Source organism: Phoca vitulina, unplaced genomic scaffold (genome assembly GCF_004348235.1).
Source record: "Phoca vitulina isolate PV1807 unplaced genomic scaffold, GSC_HSeal_1.0 scaffold10, whole genome shotgun sequence".
In the NCBI taxonomy this organism is placed as follows: Eukaryota; Metazoa; Chordata; class Mammalia; order Carnivora; family Phocidae; genus Phoca; species Phoca vitulina.
In genome coordinates this window covers 42678179-42691821 of record NW_022589713.1, presented here as the reverse complement: position 1 = coordinate 42691821, position 13643 = coordinate 42678179, and the positions used below count along the sequence as shown (strand labels likewise).

The 13643-nt window shown below is 37.4% G+C and overlaps 1 protein-coding gene across 8 annotated transcripts in view; it reads right to left on the bottom strand.

Annotated features, from left to right (window-relative positions):
• ULK4 (unc-51 like kinase 4) overlaps window positions 1–13643 on the bottom strand; it is a 609379-nt gene that overhangs the window by 559340 nt on the left and 36396 nt on the right. For all 8 annotated transcript variants that reach the window (XM_032408919.1, XM_032408921.1, XM_032408920.1 and 5 more), the window contains 4 exons: window positions 12979–13083; window positions 10267–10327; window positions 8489–8670; window positions 8109–8155 (listed from right to left, as the gene is read on the bottom strand). In XM_032408919.1, coding sequence (XP_032264810.1) covers window positions 8109–8155; window positions 8489–8670; window positions 10267–10327; window positions 12979–13083 — 395 coding nt within the window. The remainder of the gene's footprint in view (window positions 1–8108; window positions 8156–8488; window positions 8671–10266; window positions 10328–12978; window positions 13084–13643) is intronic.

The following is a 13643-nucleotide window of genomic DNA, read 5'->3' as shown; positions in this document are numbered from 1 at the left end:
TAAAATAAAATAGAGATCCTCAAGAATAAAATGAGCAGGGGGGCGCCTGGGTGGCTCAGTCATTAGGCGTCTGCCTTCGGCTCAGGTCATGATCCCAGGGTCCTGGGATCAAGCCCCGCATCAGGCTCCCTGCTTGGCAGGAAGCTTGCTTCTCCCTCTCCCACTCCCCCTGCTTGTGTTCCCTCTCTCACTGTGTCTCTGTCAAATAAATAAATAAAATCTTTAAAAAAAAAAAAAAAGAATAAAAGAATAAAATGAGCAGGGATAAATATCAAACCTGAAAGCTCAAAGATAAAATCAGGGAAGAACACAAAGTCTGGCAGTTCTTCAAAAGGCTGAACAAAGAATTACTATATGACCCAACAATTCCACTACTATGTATATATCCAAGAGAAATGAAAACATATTCACATAAAACCTTGTGCACAAATGTTCACAGCAGCATCATTCATAAAAGCCAAATTTGGAAACAACCCAAGTGTTCATCAAGAATGGATAAACAAAATATGATATTATCGTACAATGGAACATTATCCAGTCATAAAAAGAATGAAGTACTGATACATACTACAGCACTGATAAACCCTGAAAACATTATGCTAAGTGAAAGAGGCCACATAAAGAATTAAATACATTTTGTATATTTCATTTATATGAAATATTCAAAATAGGTAAATCTATAAAAGAAAGTAGATTAGTGGTTTGCAGGGACCAGAGGGACAGGGGCAATGGATATGGGGTTTCATTGGATGATGAAAATGTTCTGTAATTAGATAATGGTGACGGCTGCAGAACTTTGTGAATATGCTAATAACCACTGAATTTACAGTTTTTAAAAAAGAATTTCCATCACATCTACAAATAAAAAGAAAAAAAAAAATCACAGAATCATATCAATACATGAGGAAAAAGCATTTGACAAAAATCTAACACCCATTCATGATAAAAACTCTTAGTAAACTAGAAATAGAGGGGGAACTTCGTCAACTTGATAAAGACTATCGACAAAAAACCTACAACCAATATCCTACTTAATACTGAAAAACTCAAAAATTTCCCACTAAGATCAGGTACAAGGCAAGTCTGCTGCCTCTCACCACCACTCTTCAATATCATACTGAAAGCTCTAGCTAACGCAATAAGACAAGAAAAAGAAACAAAAGGTAGACAGATTAAGAGGGAAGAAATAAAGCTGTCTTTGTTCACATAGGACATAACTGTCTGTAGAAAATCCTAAAGAATTGACTCCCCTTCCCCCCTTGCCCAAAAAAAAAACCTCCAGGAAGTAGTGATTATGGCAAGGTGCAGGATACAAGGTTAACATATAAAAGTCAATCACTTCCCTATATACCAGCAATGAACAAGTGAGATATGAAATTAAAAACAAGACACCATTTACATTAACACCCCAAAATGAAATACTTATGAATAAATCTAACAAAATATATACAGGACTATATCAGAAACTACAAAATTATGATTAATGAAATCAAAAAACTAAGAAAATAGAGAGGTTATTACATATTCATGGATAAGGCAACTCAATATTGTCCAGATGTCAGTTCCTCCCAGTGTGATCCTGAGATTCGATAGAATTCCAAACAAAATCCCAGCAAGTTATTTTATGAATATTGATACAGTGATTCTAAAGGTTTATATGGAGAGGTAGAAGATCCAAAATAGCCAACACAATATTGACAAAGTAGAGCAAAGCTGGAGGACTGATGCCACCTGACTTCATCAAGGTTCACTATAAAGTTAGTCATCAAGACAGTGTGGTATTAAGAATAAACAAAAAGGTCAATGAAACAGAACAGAGAACTAAGAAATAGACTTACACAAATATACTTAAAGGATCTTTGACAAAGGAGCAAAGACAATACAATGGAGTAAAGATGGTCTTTTCAACAAATGGTGCTAGCATACATGCAAAAAAAAAAAAAAAATGAATCTGGAAACAGATCTTACTCACTTTACAAAAATTCAAAACAGATCAAAGACCTAAATGTAAGATGTCAAAGTATAAAACTGCTAGAAGGTAACATAGGAAAAAAAAAAAAACCTACATAACCTCAGGTGTGGCAAGGATTTTTTAGATACAACCACCAAAGGCACAGACCATGAAAGAAATAATTAATAACCTGGACTTTATTTAAATAAAAACTATTCTGTGAAAGATAACATCAGGAGAATGAAAAAGACAAGCCACAGACTGGAAGAAGATATCTACAAAAGGCATACCTGATGTAAGACTGTCTTTCAAAATGTGCAAAGACCTCTTAAAACTCAACAATAAGAACACAACCCAATGAAAAAGTGAGCCAAAGATCTTAGCAGATACCTCGGCAAAAAAGATAAACAGATGGCAAATAAAAATACGAGAAAACACTCCACATCATATGTCATCAGGGAAATGCAAATTAAAACAATATACTACTATCCCCCCATAAGAATGGCCAAAATCCAAAACACTGACAACACCAAATGTTAGCAAGGCTATGGAGCAACAGGAACTCTCATTCATTGTTGATGGGAATACAGAATAGTACAGCCACTTTGGAAGACAGTTTGGAAGTTTCTTACAAAACTAAACATACTCTTACCACCCGATCCAGCAATCATACTCCTTGGGACTTACCCAAAGGAGTTGAAAGCATATGTCCACATGGTGTTTACAGCAGCTTTATTCATAAACGCTAAACTTGGAAGCAACCAGGGTATACTTCAGTATGTGAATAAACTGTGGTACATGAAGACAAGGAGATATTTGGCACTAAAAAGAAATGAGCTGTCAAGCTATGAAAAGAGATGGAGGAAACTTAAATGCATATTACTAAGTGAAAGAAGCCAATCTGAGGCTACATACTGTAGGATCCCAATATTGTAGGATTCCCAGTAGAGCATTCTGGAAAAGGTGGAACTATGGAGAAAGTAAAAGTTCAGTGATTGTCAGAGGGATGAATAGGCAGAGCACAGATTTTTGAGGGCAATGAAAATACGCTGTAGGATACAGGTCATTATACAGTTGTCCGAACCCATGGACATATAAAACCAAGAGTGAACTGTACTGTAAGCTATGAACCATGGGTGATTATAATGTGCCAATGTAGGTTTATCAGTTCTAACCAAAGTACTGCTCTAGTGGGGGATGGTGATAATAGAGGAGACTAGCCTGTGTGGGGGCAGGAAGGAAAGGAGAAATCTCTGTACCTTCCTCTGAATTTTGCTGTAACTTAAAACTGCTCTAAAAAATAAACTCAATACAGACAAACAAAAAACATGAGTTTTATGATATGTAAATTATATCTCAACAAAAGAGAGAGAAAGCAAAAGAAAATGAAGAGTCAAGAGACAGGAGGGGCACCTGGGTGGCGCACTCCGTTAAGCATCTGACTCTTGGTTTCAGCTTAGGTCATGATCTCAGGGTAATGAATTCGAGCCTCGTGTTGGGCTCTATGCTCAGTGTGGAGTCTGCTTGAGATTCTCTCTCCCTCTCCCTCTGTCCCTCCTGCTCTCTCTCTCTCAAATAAATAAATCTTAAAAAAATAGAAAAAAAAGAGAGAGAGAGACAGGAAATCCCACACCCATCCTATAGAACTTTCAGGAGCAGAAAAAGGATGAAACACAGAAGAGATCCTAAGGAAACAGGGAAGGTAAAGAAAGCCTGAAGCACTTAGACTTAATTTGCCAAAACAAATTAGTAAAAAGAAATACACATTCCAATAAAATTTCACAGGCCTAGAACAAAAAGAAAAATCCAGACACTGAAAAACAATCAAACTAGTCACATGTAAAGAAGAAGAACACAGGTCAGCCCTAAGTCTTCCAGAGCTGTGCAAACAGAGAGAGCAAACTCCAAAGCATGGCACAGGGGTGAGCGAGCCCAAGGGCAAAAGAAGGTCTCAGTCAGCCCCCTAAGCCTAAACCCTAAAACCAGAGAGAAAGCCTTGAGGAGGTAACAACTAGAGAAGCAGAGACTCAGAGATCTTTAATAAAAAAAGAAAGGAAAGAAAAGGAAAAAAAAAGAAAAACTACTGAAAAAAATGAAATCCAATCAACTAAGAGGTGAAACAGAGCAAAAAATACACAAATAAAGAAACTGTATTTAAAAAACTGATGATGAACATTTACTTTACCTTATTCAACTGTCAAACTTATACCAAAAATTAGAAAATCCTTCCTAAACTTTATATGACTCCCAAGGGACCCCAACTAAGCAACATAATCTTGAAAAACAGAAAAAAGTTGGAGGTCTCACACTTTCTGACTGCAAAACTTAACTATTACAAAGCTGTGGTAATCAAGACACTGTGGGACTGGCATAAAGACTGATATTTAGACTAAATAAACCCTCACATATCTGGTCAAAAGATTTTCAACGAGGGTGCCATTCAATGGGGAAAGAATAGCCTTTTCAACAAATGGTGCTAGGAAAACTGGATATGCATGTGCAAAAGAATGAAGTCAAACCCTTACCTAACACCATATACAAAAATTAACTCAAAATGGATCAAAGACCTAAATATAAAAGCTAAAACTGTAAAACTCTTAGAAGAGATGAAAAGCTTTAAGACATTGAATTTGGCAATGAATTCTTGCATATGACATTAAAAGCACAGGCAACAAAAGAAAAAGTGGAAAATGTGAGTTTCAAAGGACACTACCAAGAGTGAAAAGGTAACCCACAGAATGGGACAAAATATTTGCAAGTCACATAATCTGACAAGGGATTAATACCCAGAAGATATGAAGAACTCTTACAAATCAACAACATAAAACAACCCAATTAGAAAATAGCCAAAGAACATGAACGGACATTTCTCCAAAGGAGATAAACAGATGGCCAATAAGTACATGAAAAGATGCTCAACATTACTAGTCATCAGTGAAATGCAAATCAAAACCACAATGACTTACAGCTTCACACCCATCAGGACAGCTACTATTTAAAAAAAAAAATGATGATGAAGAGGATGTGGAGAAATCGGAACCCTTGTACACTGCTAGAGGGAATGTAAAATAGTACAGCCGCTGTGGAAAACAGTATGATGTCTCCTCAAGAAATGAAAAGGTAGAATTACCAAATAACCCAACAATAAATTCAATACACCCAAAATAACTGACAGCGCAGACTCAAAGAGATATTTGTATACCAATGCTCATAGCAGTATTATCTGCAATAACCAAAGGTAGAACCAACCTAAGTATCCAACAGGTAAAAAGATAAAATGTGGCATATACATCTAGGGGATGTTAATCAACCTTAGAAAGGGAGGACCTTCTGATACATGCTACAACATGGCTGAACTCTGAAAATGTTAAGCTAAGTGAATTAAGCCAGCTGCAAAAAGATAAATGTTGTACGATCCAATTATATTAGGTATAGAATAAGCAAATTTATAGAAACAAAAAGTAGAATAAAAGTTTACCAGGACTGGGAGAAGGGGAATAGGGAGCTAAAGTTTAATGGGTAATGGCTTCAGTTTAGGATGATGAAAAAGTTCTGGAAATTGATAGTGATGATGGTTGTACAGAAACCACTGAATTGTATACTTACTAAAATGATCAATTTCATATGATGTATATTCCCACAGTTAATACAGTTAATAAAGTTTCTTAAAATATTATGCATTATTATATGTGGATTATATACCACAATAAAGTTGACTGGCAAAGGATACAAAATTTTATAAACATCCACTGTTGAAAGTTCTAACAAAAGGGCATTTTTATACACATCAACTGGGAATGCATGTCAGTACAATGTTTCTAAAGAATGTTTAAGCAATTTATCAGAAGTAGCAGAACTATTTATTGCCTTGTACTCATTTGTTCTAATTCTATAAATCTGCCCTAAGGGGAAAAAAGAAAAAACAAACAGGCACCAAGATTTAAACACAAAAATGTTCATCGACATACTATGTACAATGTTATAATAGTATCCAAAAATAGGGAACAGGGTAAATTAAATGATCAGGCATTCCTAGCATAGAAGAAAAGGCATACCTTGAAAAAAATCCTAGACAAATAGTTGATGACATTAAAAAATACATAACATATGGGTGCCTGGGTGGCTCAGTCGGTTAAGCGTCCAACTCTTGATTTCGGCTCAGGTCATGATCTCAGGGTCGTGCTGAGCGTGGCACCTGCTTAAGATTCTCTCTCTCCCTCTCCCTCTCTCGCTCTCAAAAAAAGTACGTAACATATGTTATAAGAAGAAACAAAACATTTTTAAATTTTATTTAAATTCAATTAACATATAATGTATTATTAGTTTCAGAGGTAGAGAGCAGTGATTCATCAGTGTTATATAACACCCAGTGCTCATTTCATCATGTGCCCTCCTTAATGTTCATCATCCAGTTACCCCACTCCCCCACCTCTCTCCCCTCCAGCAACCCTCAGTTTGGAGAAACAAAACATTCTATCATGTTATTCTATTTTGTTTTTCTATATGCTGAACAAAGCCAAAAAATAAACACATCTACTTCAACAGTGGTTATCCCCCAGCTAAGTTGAGGACCCTTATATGCTGTTAAGGGGATATGACCTGGGTCAGAGAAGGCCCCGCTGGAAGAACTGGTGTTTGAATGGAGGAAGACAATAAAAGAAGGTTCCAAGGAGAGGATTTATGTACCTTATTATTTATCATTTTCCTCAAACACAAGCTGTTTTATAAGGAAGCTTCAATCTAAAAGATGGGGGGGGCGAACAGTACTTGGAAAGGATAAAAAAAAAAATGTCTATTTTTACAAGTCAGCAGGGGGCACCCCATTCAAGGATATAAGTTTTAGCTGAAGTGTCGGTTTTGTTGGGTTTTTTTTAGTGAGCACACCACAAACCCTCTCAAAGTTTTACATGCTCAAAAATCACCTAAAAATCCTATTTGCAATGCCAAGTTTTACCTTGGGGAAGTAACCTTAGAAGATGCATAACAAAAATTATGCAAAAAAAAAAAAAAAGCATTTTGTGAATACCTCGTTTCCCCCAAATTTCGCCAACATGGAAGAATAATTGGTATTAGCACATTTCACAAAACCCCTTCACCTTTATGTTTTTGTGTGCTTCTCTAACGAGAATACAAGATAAGTAGGCTTAAGAATACCAAGCACAACCACTGCAACCTCCATGCTCCAACATCTACCACCCACCCAGGAAGAATCAGGCACCATGCAAAGTAGCTCATGTACTTATCGCGTTCAAAGTTTAACTATTAACATCTACAAGGTAGATACACTATCCCCATTTTACAGTTGAGGAAAATGAGGCTCAGCACTTAAGGCAATTTGCCCAGAAGGCAGATCTGTGATTCACACCCAGGTATGTCTGTATCCAAAGCCCATTCAATTCCATTGCCCCACACAGACCCCCCTCTCCCACCATGGAGCTGAGACTCAGAAAGAGGTAATCATCCGGCCTGGTCTCACTGGCCACCAGAGCCCAGAGCCTTCTAACCTTTATCTAATGTGTTTTTCCACCATGGTATGCTGCCTGCATAATAAGCAAATATACATCCTTCCATCAGGAGCTTACAGAGCATAATCCCATTAGATTTTAAATAACATCATGAGGAAGTCATGCATCACATAAGGGAAAGATAGAGTCACAAGGGAAAACTCTGCAGGAAGCAAAACTAAAACACAGGGATCAAGTGTTTAATAAAGAATACTCAAAAGAGGGGGGCCTGGGTGGCTCAGTCATTAAGCGTCTGCCTTCAGCTCAGGTCATGATCCCAAGGTCCTGGGATCGAGCCCCGCATCGGGCTCCCTGCTTGGCAGGAAGCCTGCTTCTCTCTCTCCCACTCCCCCTGCTTGTGTTCCCTCTCTCACTGTGTCTCTGTCAAATAAATAAATAAAATCTTAAAAAAAAAAAAAGAATACTCAAAAGAGGAACAGTAACAAAGTGTCCAGATGTAGTTTATATATTCCTAGAATTATATTTATAATAGTTTAAGGCCTATTTTGAAATCTTTTTAAATTTGCAGTTGGGATGCCTATGATTGCCTACGATTCTATTACTTCAGTATATAAGAATTTGGACCTATGTGCTTTTGATAAATATGTTGTAACTATTAATGAATAATTTATTAAAATATAAATGATACTTACATATCCCAGTTTGGAGCTATTCGCAAATGCTGGATTAGCAACTGGAACTAGAATTAAAAAAAATAAGATGTACATTTCATTCATGAAATGACACAGAAAGTGACTAACACATCTGACCTGTAGACAATGGAAATGTGAATCCTGCACTAGGAGACAACAAAAAAAGTTCATGATTACTGTCTATTCAACTGCTTTCAGACGTGAGGATTAAACAATAATTTCGGCAAACCTATAATCTTGATAAATCATTTTTTCCACTGTAATTAGATCAAATTAATATTTTAGCACTAACGTTTTAATCTCAACAGAAATACAAAAGTTACATGCAAAAGTCACACTGCAAGGACCAGGAAAGGAGTCTTTACAACCAAACTACATACCAGCGGGGAATGGAGGAGCCGGGTGGCCACATCCCGGTGTCCAGCCACAACACACAGATAGCAAAGGAGATTGAGCTTGGCTCGGGAGGCCCCCATGCTCTTCTCAGTGGAGTCAATCTGTGAGCACACTTGCTGCAAAAAGTCATTCCACTCTTGGTCTTTTAGAAATACTAACTTATCCACTGGAGAGGAAAGAAAATGTTAAAAGTGGGTATCATGTAAAAAAAAAAAAAAAATGCTGAAAACATTACAAGAGAAATAAATGGAACATAGAATTTCAATAAATAAGATGAGGAATAAGAAAGTCCTAACTTTACAATGTCAAAACCAAAAAGTGCTCCGAAGATGACACTACTTTTATTTATTCTTCTAGATTCCTCTTTTTCTACCCATGGAGACTTTTTCACTATGTGAATGGAAAACTATGCATAACAGATGCCTACAGGAGAATCATCCTGCAACCTAGAATCTAACAAAATACAAAGCTAAACTGTATTACAAAAAAGCAAAATACCCTTTGTATAAATAAAGCAATCTAGCCTTAAAATATCAGAAAAGCCAAGAATTGTACAGTTGTTAAAAGGTTCCAATGAAATTATTAAGCATAACAGGTTAATAGTCCTCTGGAAAGTCCAAGTCCAAACCCTCCACAAACAGAAAACAAAAACTGGGCAATGAGATGCCATCTAAAACTAACACAGTTTCAGTTAATTTCTATCTTTAAACAAAATAAGCTGTAATAATACTTTTTTTTTTTTTTTTTAAGATTTTATTTATTTATTTGACAGAGAGAGACACAGTGAGAGCAGGATCACAAGCAGGGGGAGAGTCAGAGGGAGAAACAGGCTTCCCGCAGAGCAGGGAGCCCGATGCGGGGCTCGATCCCAGGACCCTGGGATCATGACCTGAGCCGAAGGCAGACGCTTAATGACTGAGCCACCCAGGCGCCCCTGTAATAATAATTTCTTAAAATAATTCAGCATAAAGGGAGAAAGGGAAGGAATATTATTTTGAAATACTCCTCTAAGGTTTTCATGAACAGTGGTTCTACTTGGCACAGTTTATTTAAATTTGAATATATTTATTTTTAATTTACTTTGATTTGCTTTTAAATTATAGATTATACTCTAGCTATGATGACAAGTTTTTTCTGGATCTAGCTTAATAGCTGCAAATAGATTTTATCAAACAAAATACATCAAAATTTAAGGTATAAAGCAATTTCTGATGTTCATCCCAATTAAGACTTCCCATTAGGTGAAAGGAAACATAACAATCATCCTTTAAGTAACTTAAGTATCTCCATTCCCACATCATGAGATACCATAAGTATCTCCATTCCCACAAAAGTGAACCATCTGACCCCTGTTGTCAACTGCCCCACTCTCTGAAGCAGAATCTCAATTCTTCATTATGGTCTCCACCCCTCTGTACCCACAAGTGTTGGTACCCACAAGAGACCTCTGCACCATAAGTGTTGGAAATTCAATGGACTCTACAAGGGGCAAGGGCAAGAGAAGGGCCCACCCAGCTTTACAGGAACTTTCACTCCCCCAAGAGTCCAGGGCAGCCCAGACTCAGCTGAGTAAGGTGAAACACTCACACGAATGGATTACAGGTTTATGACATACACGGCTCTGCCCCAAGAATATAGCCAGGTGGCAAGAACACAGGAACTTAGCTATTCAATAAATAAGATATTCCATTTGCTATTAAATTTCTGATTTATATCTATCTTCTAAGAGTCCATGTGTTTGACAAGGCCGCTATAATCCTACCTGAATGTGCCGGTAGATGCAGTAACTTCGGATCAAATTTAATTGGTGGTTGTTTCATTATCTGTGGTAGAAAAAACAAAAAAACTTCTAAGACGCCTTTTGAGACAGCTACCTGTCTCCTAATATATCGCCTAGTACCAGATTATAAATCAATTAGGGCAGAATAAAAAAAAAAAAAATCACTGAAAATTTGTCACTAAAAAGAAAAAGAATTCAACATTGCCCTTCAGCTTAAAATATACACACACAGATAATAATTTATAAAAATAAAATCATTTCAGGGCACCTGGCTGGCTCAGTCAGTAGAACATGTGACACTTGATCTCTGGGGTCGTGAGTTCAAACTCCACGTTGAGGGTAGAGTTTACTTGAAATACATAAAATTTTTTAAATATCACTTCAATTGATATCTGCAATACACTAAAGCTTCATTAAAAAAGAAGCACTTTATCCTGGTAAGGATATCCTTAAAAGGATATCTTCTTAAGCTAATCAACCTCTAGGTTAGAAATTTAGTCATATCAACAAATACTTATTGGGTACCTGAGAGGGTGAGGCAGTATGCTAAGTGCTAAGGGGGATAACCAAAATATAAAAGACACAATCCTATGGTCAGAGAGCTGATACTCTGGTTGGGAAGATAAAACCTGTTAAACAAAAAAAAATACAATATTGAACAATGCAAAATGGGCAGGACATAATTATAGTTGGAACATTCCACAGAAAGAAAATTTTCTAAAATATTAGAGAATGCGGAAAGCACTCTAGGCTGACAAGGTTTATGGAAGAGCTGGAGGGAGGCTGAGGTTTTAAAGAATGGTAAGGACTTCGTGGTTGAATTAGAGAACACACCATTGCAGGAAGCTGTGAACAGCATGAATAGGAAAGCACACAATTGGTTTTCTCAAGAAAGGGGAAAAAACAGGTAGTTTGACCCATAAGTTTGGAACAACAAAGGGTACTTTCATCCTGAGACTTTTAATTAAAAAGTTCAACCATCGGGCGCCTGGGTGGCTCAGTTGGTTGAGCGACTACCTTCGGCTCAGGTCATGATCCTGGAGTCCCTGGATCGAGTCCCGCATCGGGCTCCCTGCTCGGCGGGGAGTCTGCTTCTCCCTCTGACCCTCCCCCCTCTCATGTGCTTTCTCTCTCATTCTCTCTCTCTCAAATAAAGAAATAAAAAAAAAAAAAAAAAAAATCTTTAAAAAAAAAAAAGTTCAACCATCATCTCTATGTCTAAATCCTCCAAAACTTCTCTATAGAGAATTTTAAAAAGCTTTGCTGGTAGTATTCTTGCCAAAAATGCATAACCTCATACATACTAATCATAAGAAACACTTAGACAAACCCAGCTTGAGCGACAGTCTACAAAATGCCTGACCAGTACTCTTCAAAATGTCAAGGTCATGAAAGCCAAGGTCAGGAAAGCCGAGAAATAACCACAAGGCCATGAAAGACAAGGACAGGAAGTAGGAGGAAAAGAAGGCATAACAGCAAACTGTTAACAAGAGACCCTAGAACAGAAAAAGGACATCAGTGGTACAACTGGTAAAATTCAATAAATTTGGGAATTTAGTTAATAGCACTGTACCAATGTTAATTCCCTGGCTTTGCTAACCATTCTATGGTGCTATAAGATGCTAACATTAGGAAAAGCAGGGTAAAAACTATACAGGAACTCTACTATATTTGAACCTTTTCTGTATGTCTAAAATTAGAAGTTAGAAAATTTCTACTAAGGCTTCCCCAAAACAATTAAGTATGATTATAATAGAAATAAAGAAACAGAAAAAATATGGTCAAAAGATATTACAAACTCTTCTTAGAAGGTCCACTGGGAAAATGACCCATTACGTTAAATTTGGCATGATACATAATTACTCTGCCAGATATCTGAACTCATGAAAAGAATTAGCTCCATTATGAAAAATTGTTGGGTAATCTATATTAAATCTTGTCTACCTAATAAATACGCATCCAAAAACCCATTTGTTCTAAATTACAGTAATGTTCCCCAAGGAGGAAAGAAAATGGCCATAAATTAAAAACAGAAAAAGACATTTAAAAATTAAAATACAGAATAGGTAGTACAGAGGGCCTGAGAAATTAATTTTTCTTTTCTTAAGCAGAATACTCATCCTCCCCTAGTAATATAGCACTACATTCCAAGCATCATGAAGCAGCAAAAATCACGCTGGATATGAAGTGCACTGTGAACCAGAACTCCTCAAGCTCCCAGTGTCTCCCCACCATCTGGCCTGGGGTCCTGAGCACCTGTGAGAGGGCATGGTCTCCGTGTGCCCTGCCCACCCACCCCAGTCGGGGGAGCAGTGGTCACCCACATCTGCTTTCCTAACACATCCACAACTAGAGTGTTTAGAGAAATTCACCCAAGTATATATGGAGAAACGAAGGGACTGAGGATGAAGGTCTGAGGCCTAGAAGCCCATGGACGGAGGGGAGGCAGAGCTGATGCAGAAGAGGAAGAAACTCACCACTCAGTGAAGCTGAAAATAATGCAGGAAGAGAAGAGGGTTACAGGCAGGGCGGGCATTAGAAATGTAGACACGTGGCACAAGGGACATAAAAGCGGACATGAGGAAAGGCAAAGAAAATATGGCAAAGAATATTTGCGATGAAAATATCACCAGGATTCCAGCTGCCAGGACAGTCTAAAGCTCAGCCCTCAGCTGTTACAGCACGTTTCCACACCTTTGGGTTGTCGATAATCGGGGTGACAACAAGATCAGAGTCCATGTAGATAAGCTCTCTCATCTGGGATTCCAGGTCCTGCTGACTCAGGCATTCACTTGTGTTCTGAAATAAGAACAAAAATGAGGCTTTCATTCTGTGACTAGTGAAAGGCTTTTAAAAACTGAGCTCTTAAGATGCTGAGTAAGACACCACTGGAAGGGTCACCTAGATCAGCACAACTCACTTTGCTAATCAAAACATTTTCACAGTCTTCTTTGATCCTCACAAAGATCCTCAGTCCTCTGTATCATCATTCCCTTTTTTTTTTTTTTTACAGAAGGAAAACACAAAGCTCAGACAAAGTAACGGACTTGTTTGTGCTTACCACAAAGGTTGGTTAGGACCAGAAAACAGATCTTCTATAGTCTAATGTTCTAAGCTATGACGAGGCAAACTGGTTTTTCAATCACCAGCATGGTTTTATTCATTCATCCACTGAACACTCATCACTTTATTCTGCTTTACAGAATATTCAGTATGAAGTTAAAAATTACAGCATAAAAGAATTTCAGGATCAAGTTGGTACCTGTTACCTAAGTGTTAAAACCCTCTATCTTTATAAAAGCTGAAGTAGAGTTAACACATAATGAAAATGAGTAACCAGATATTTGCCATCAGTTCCT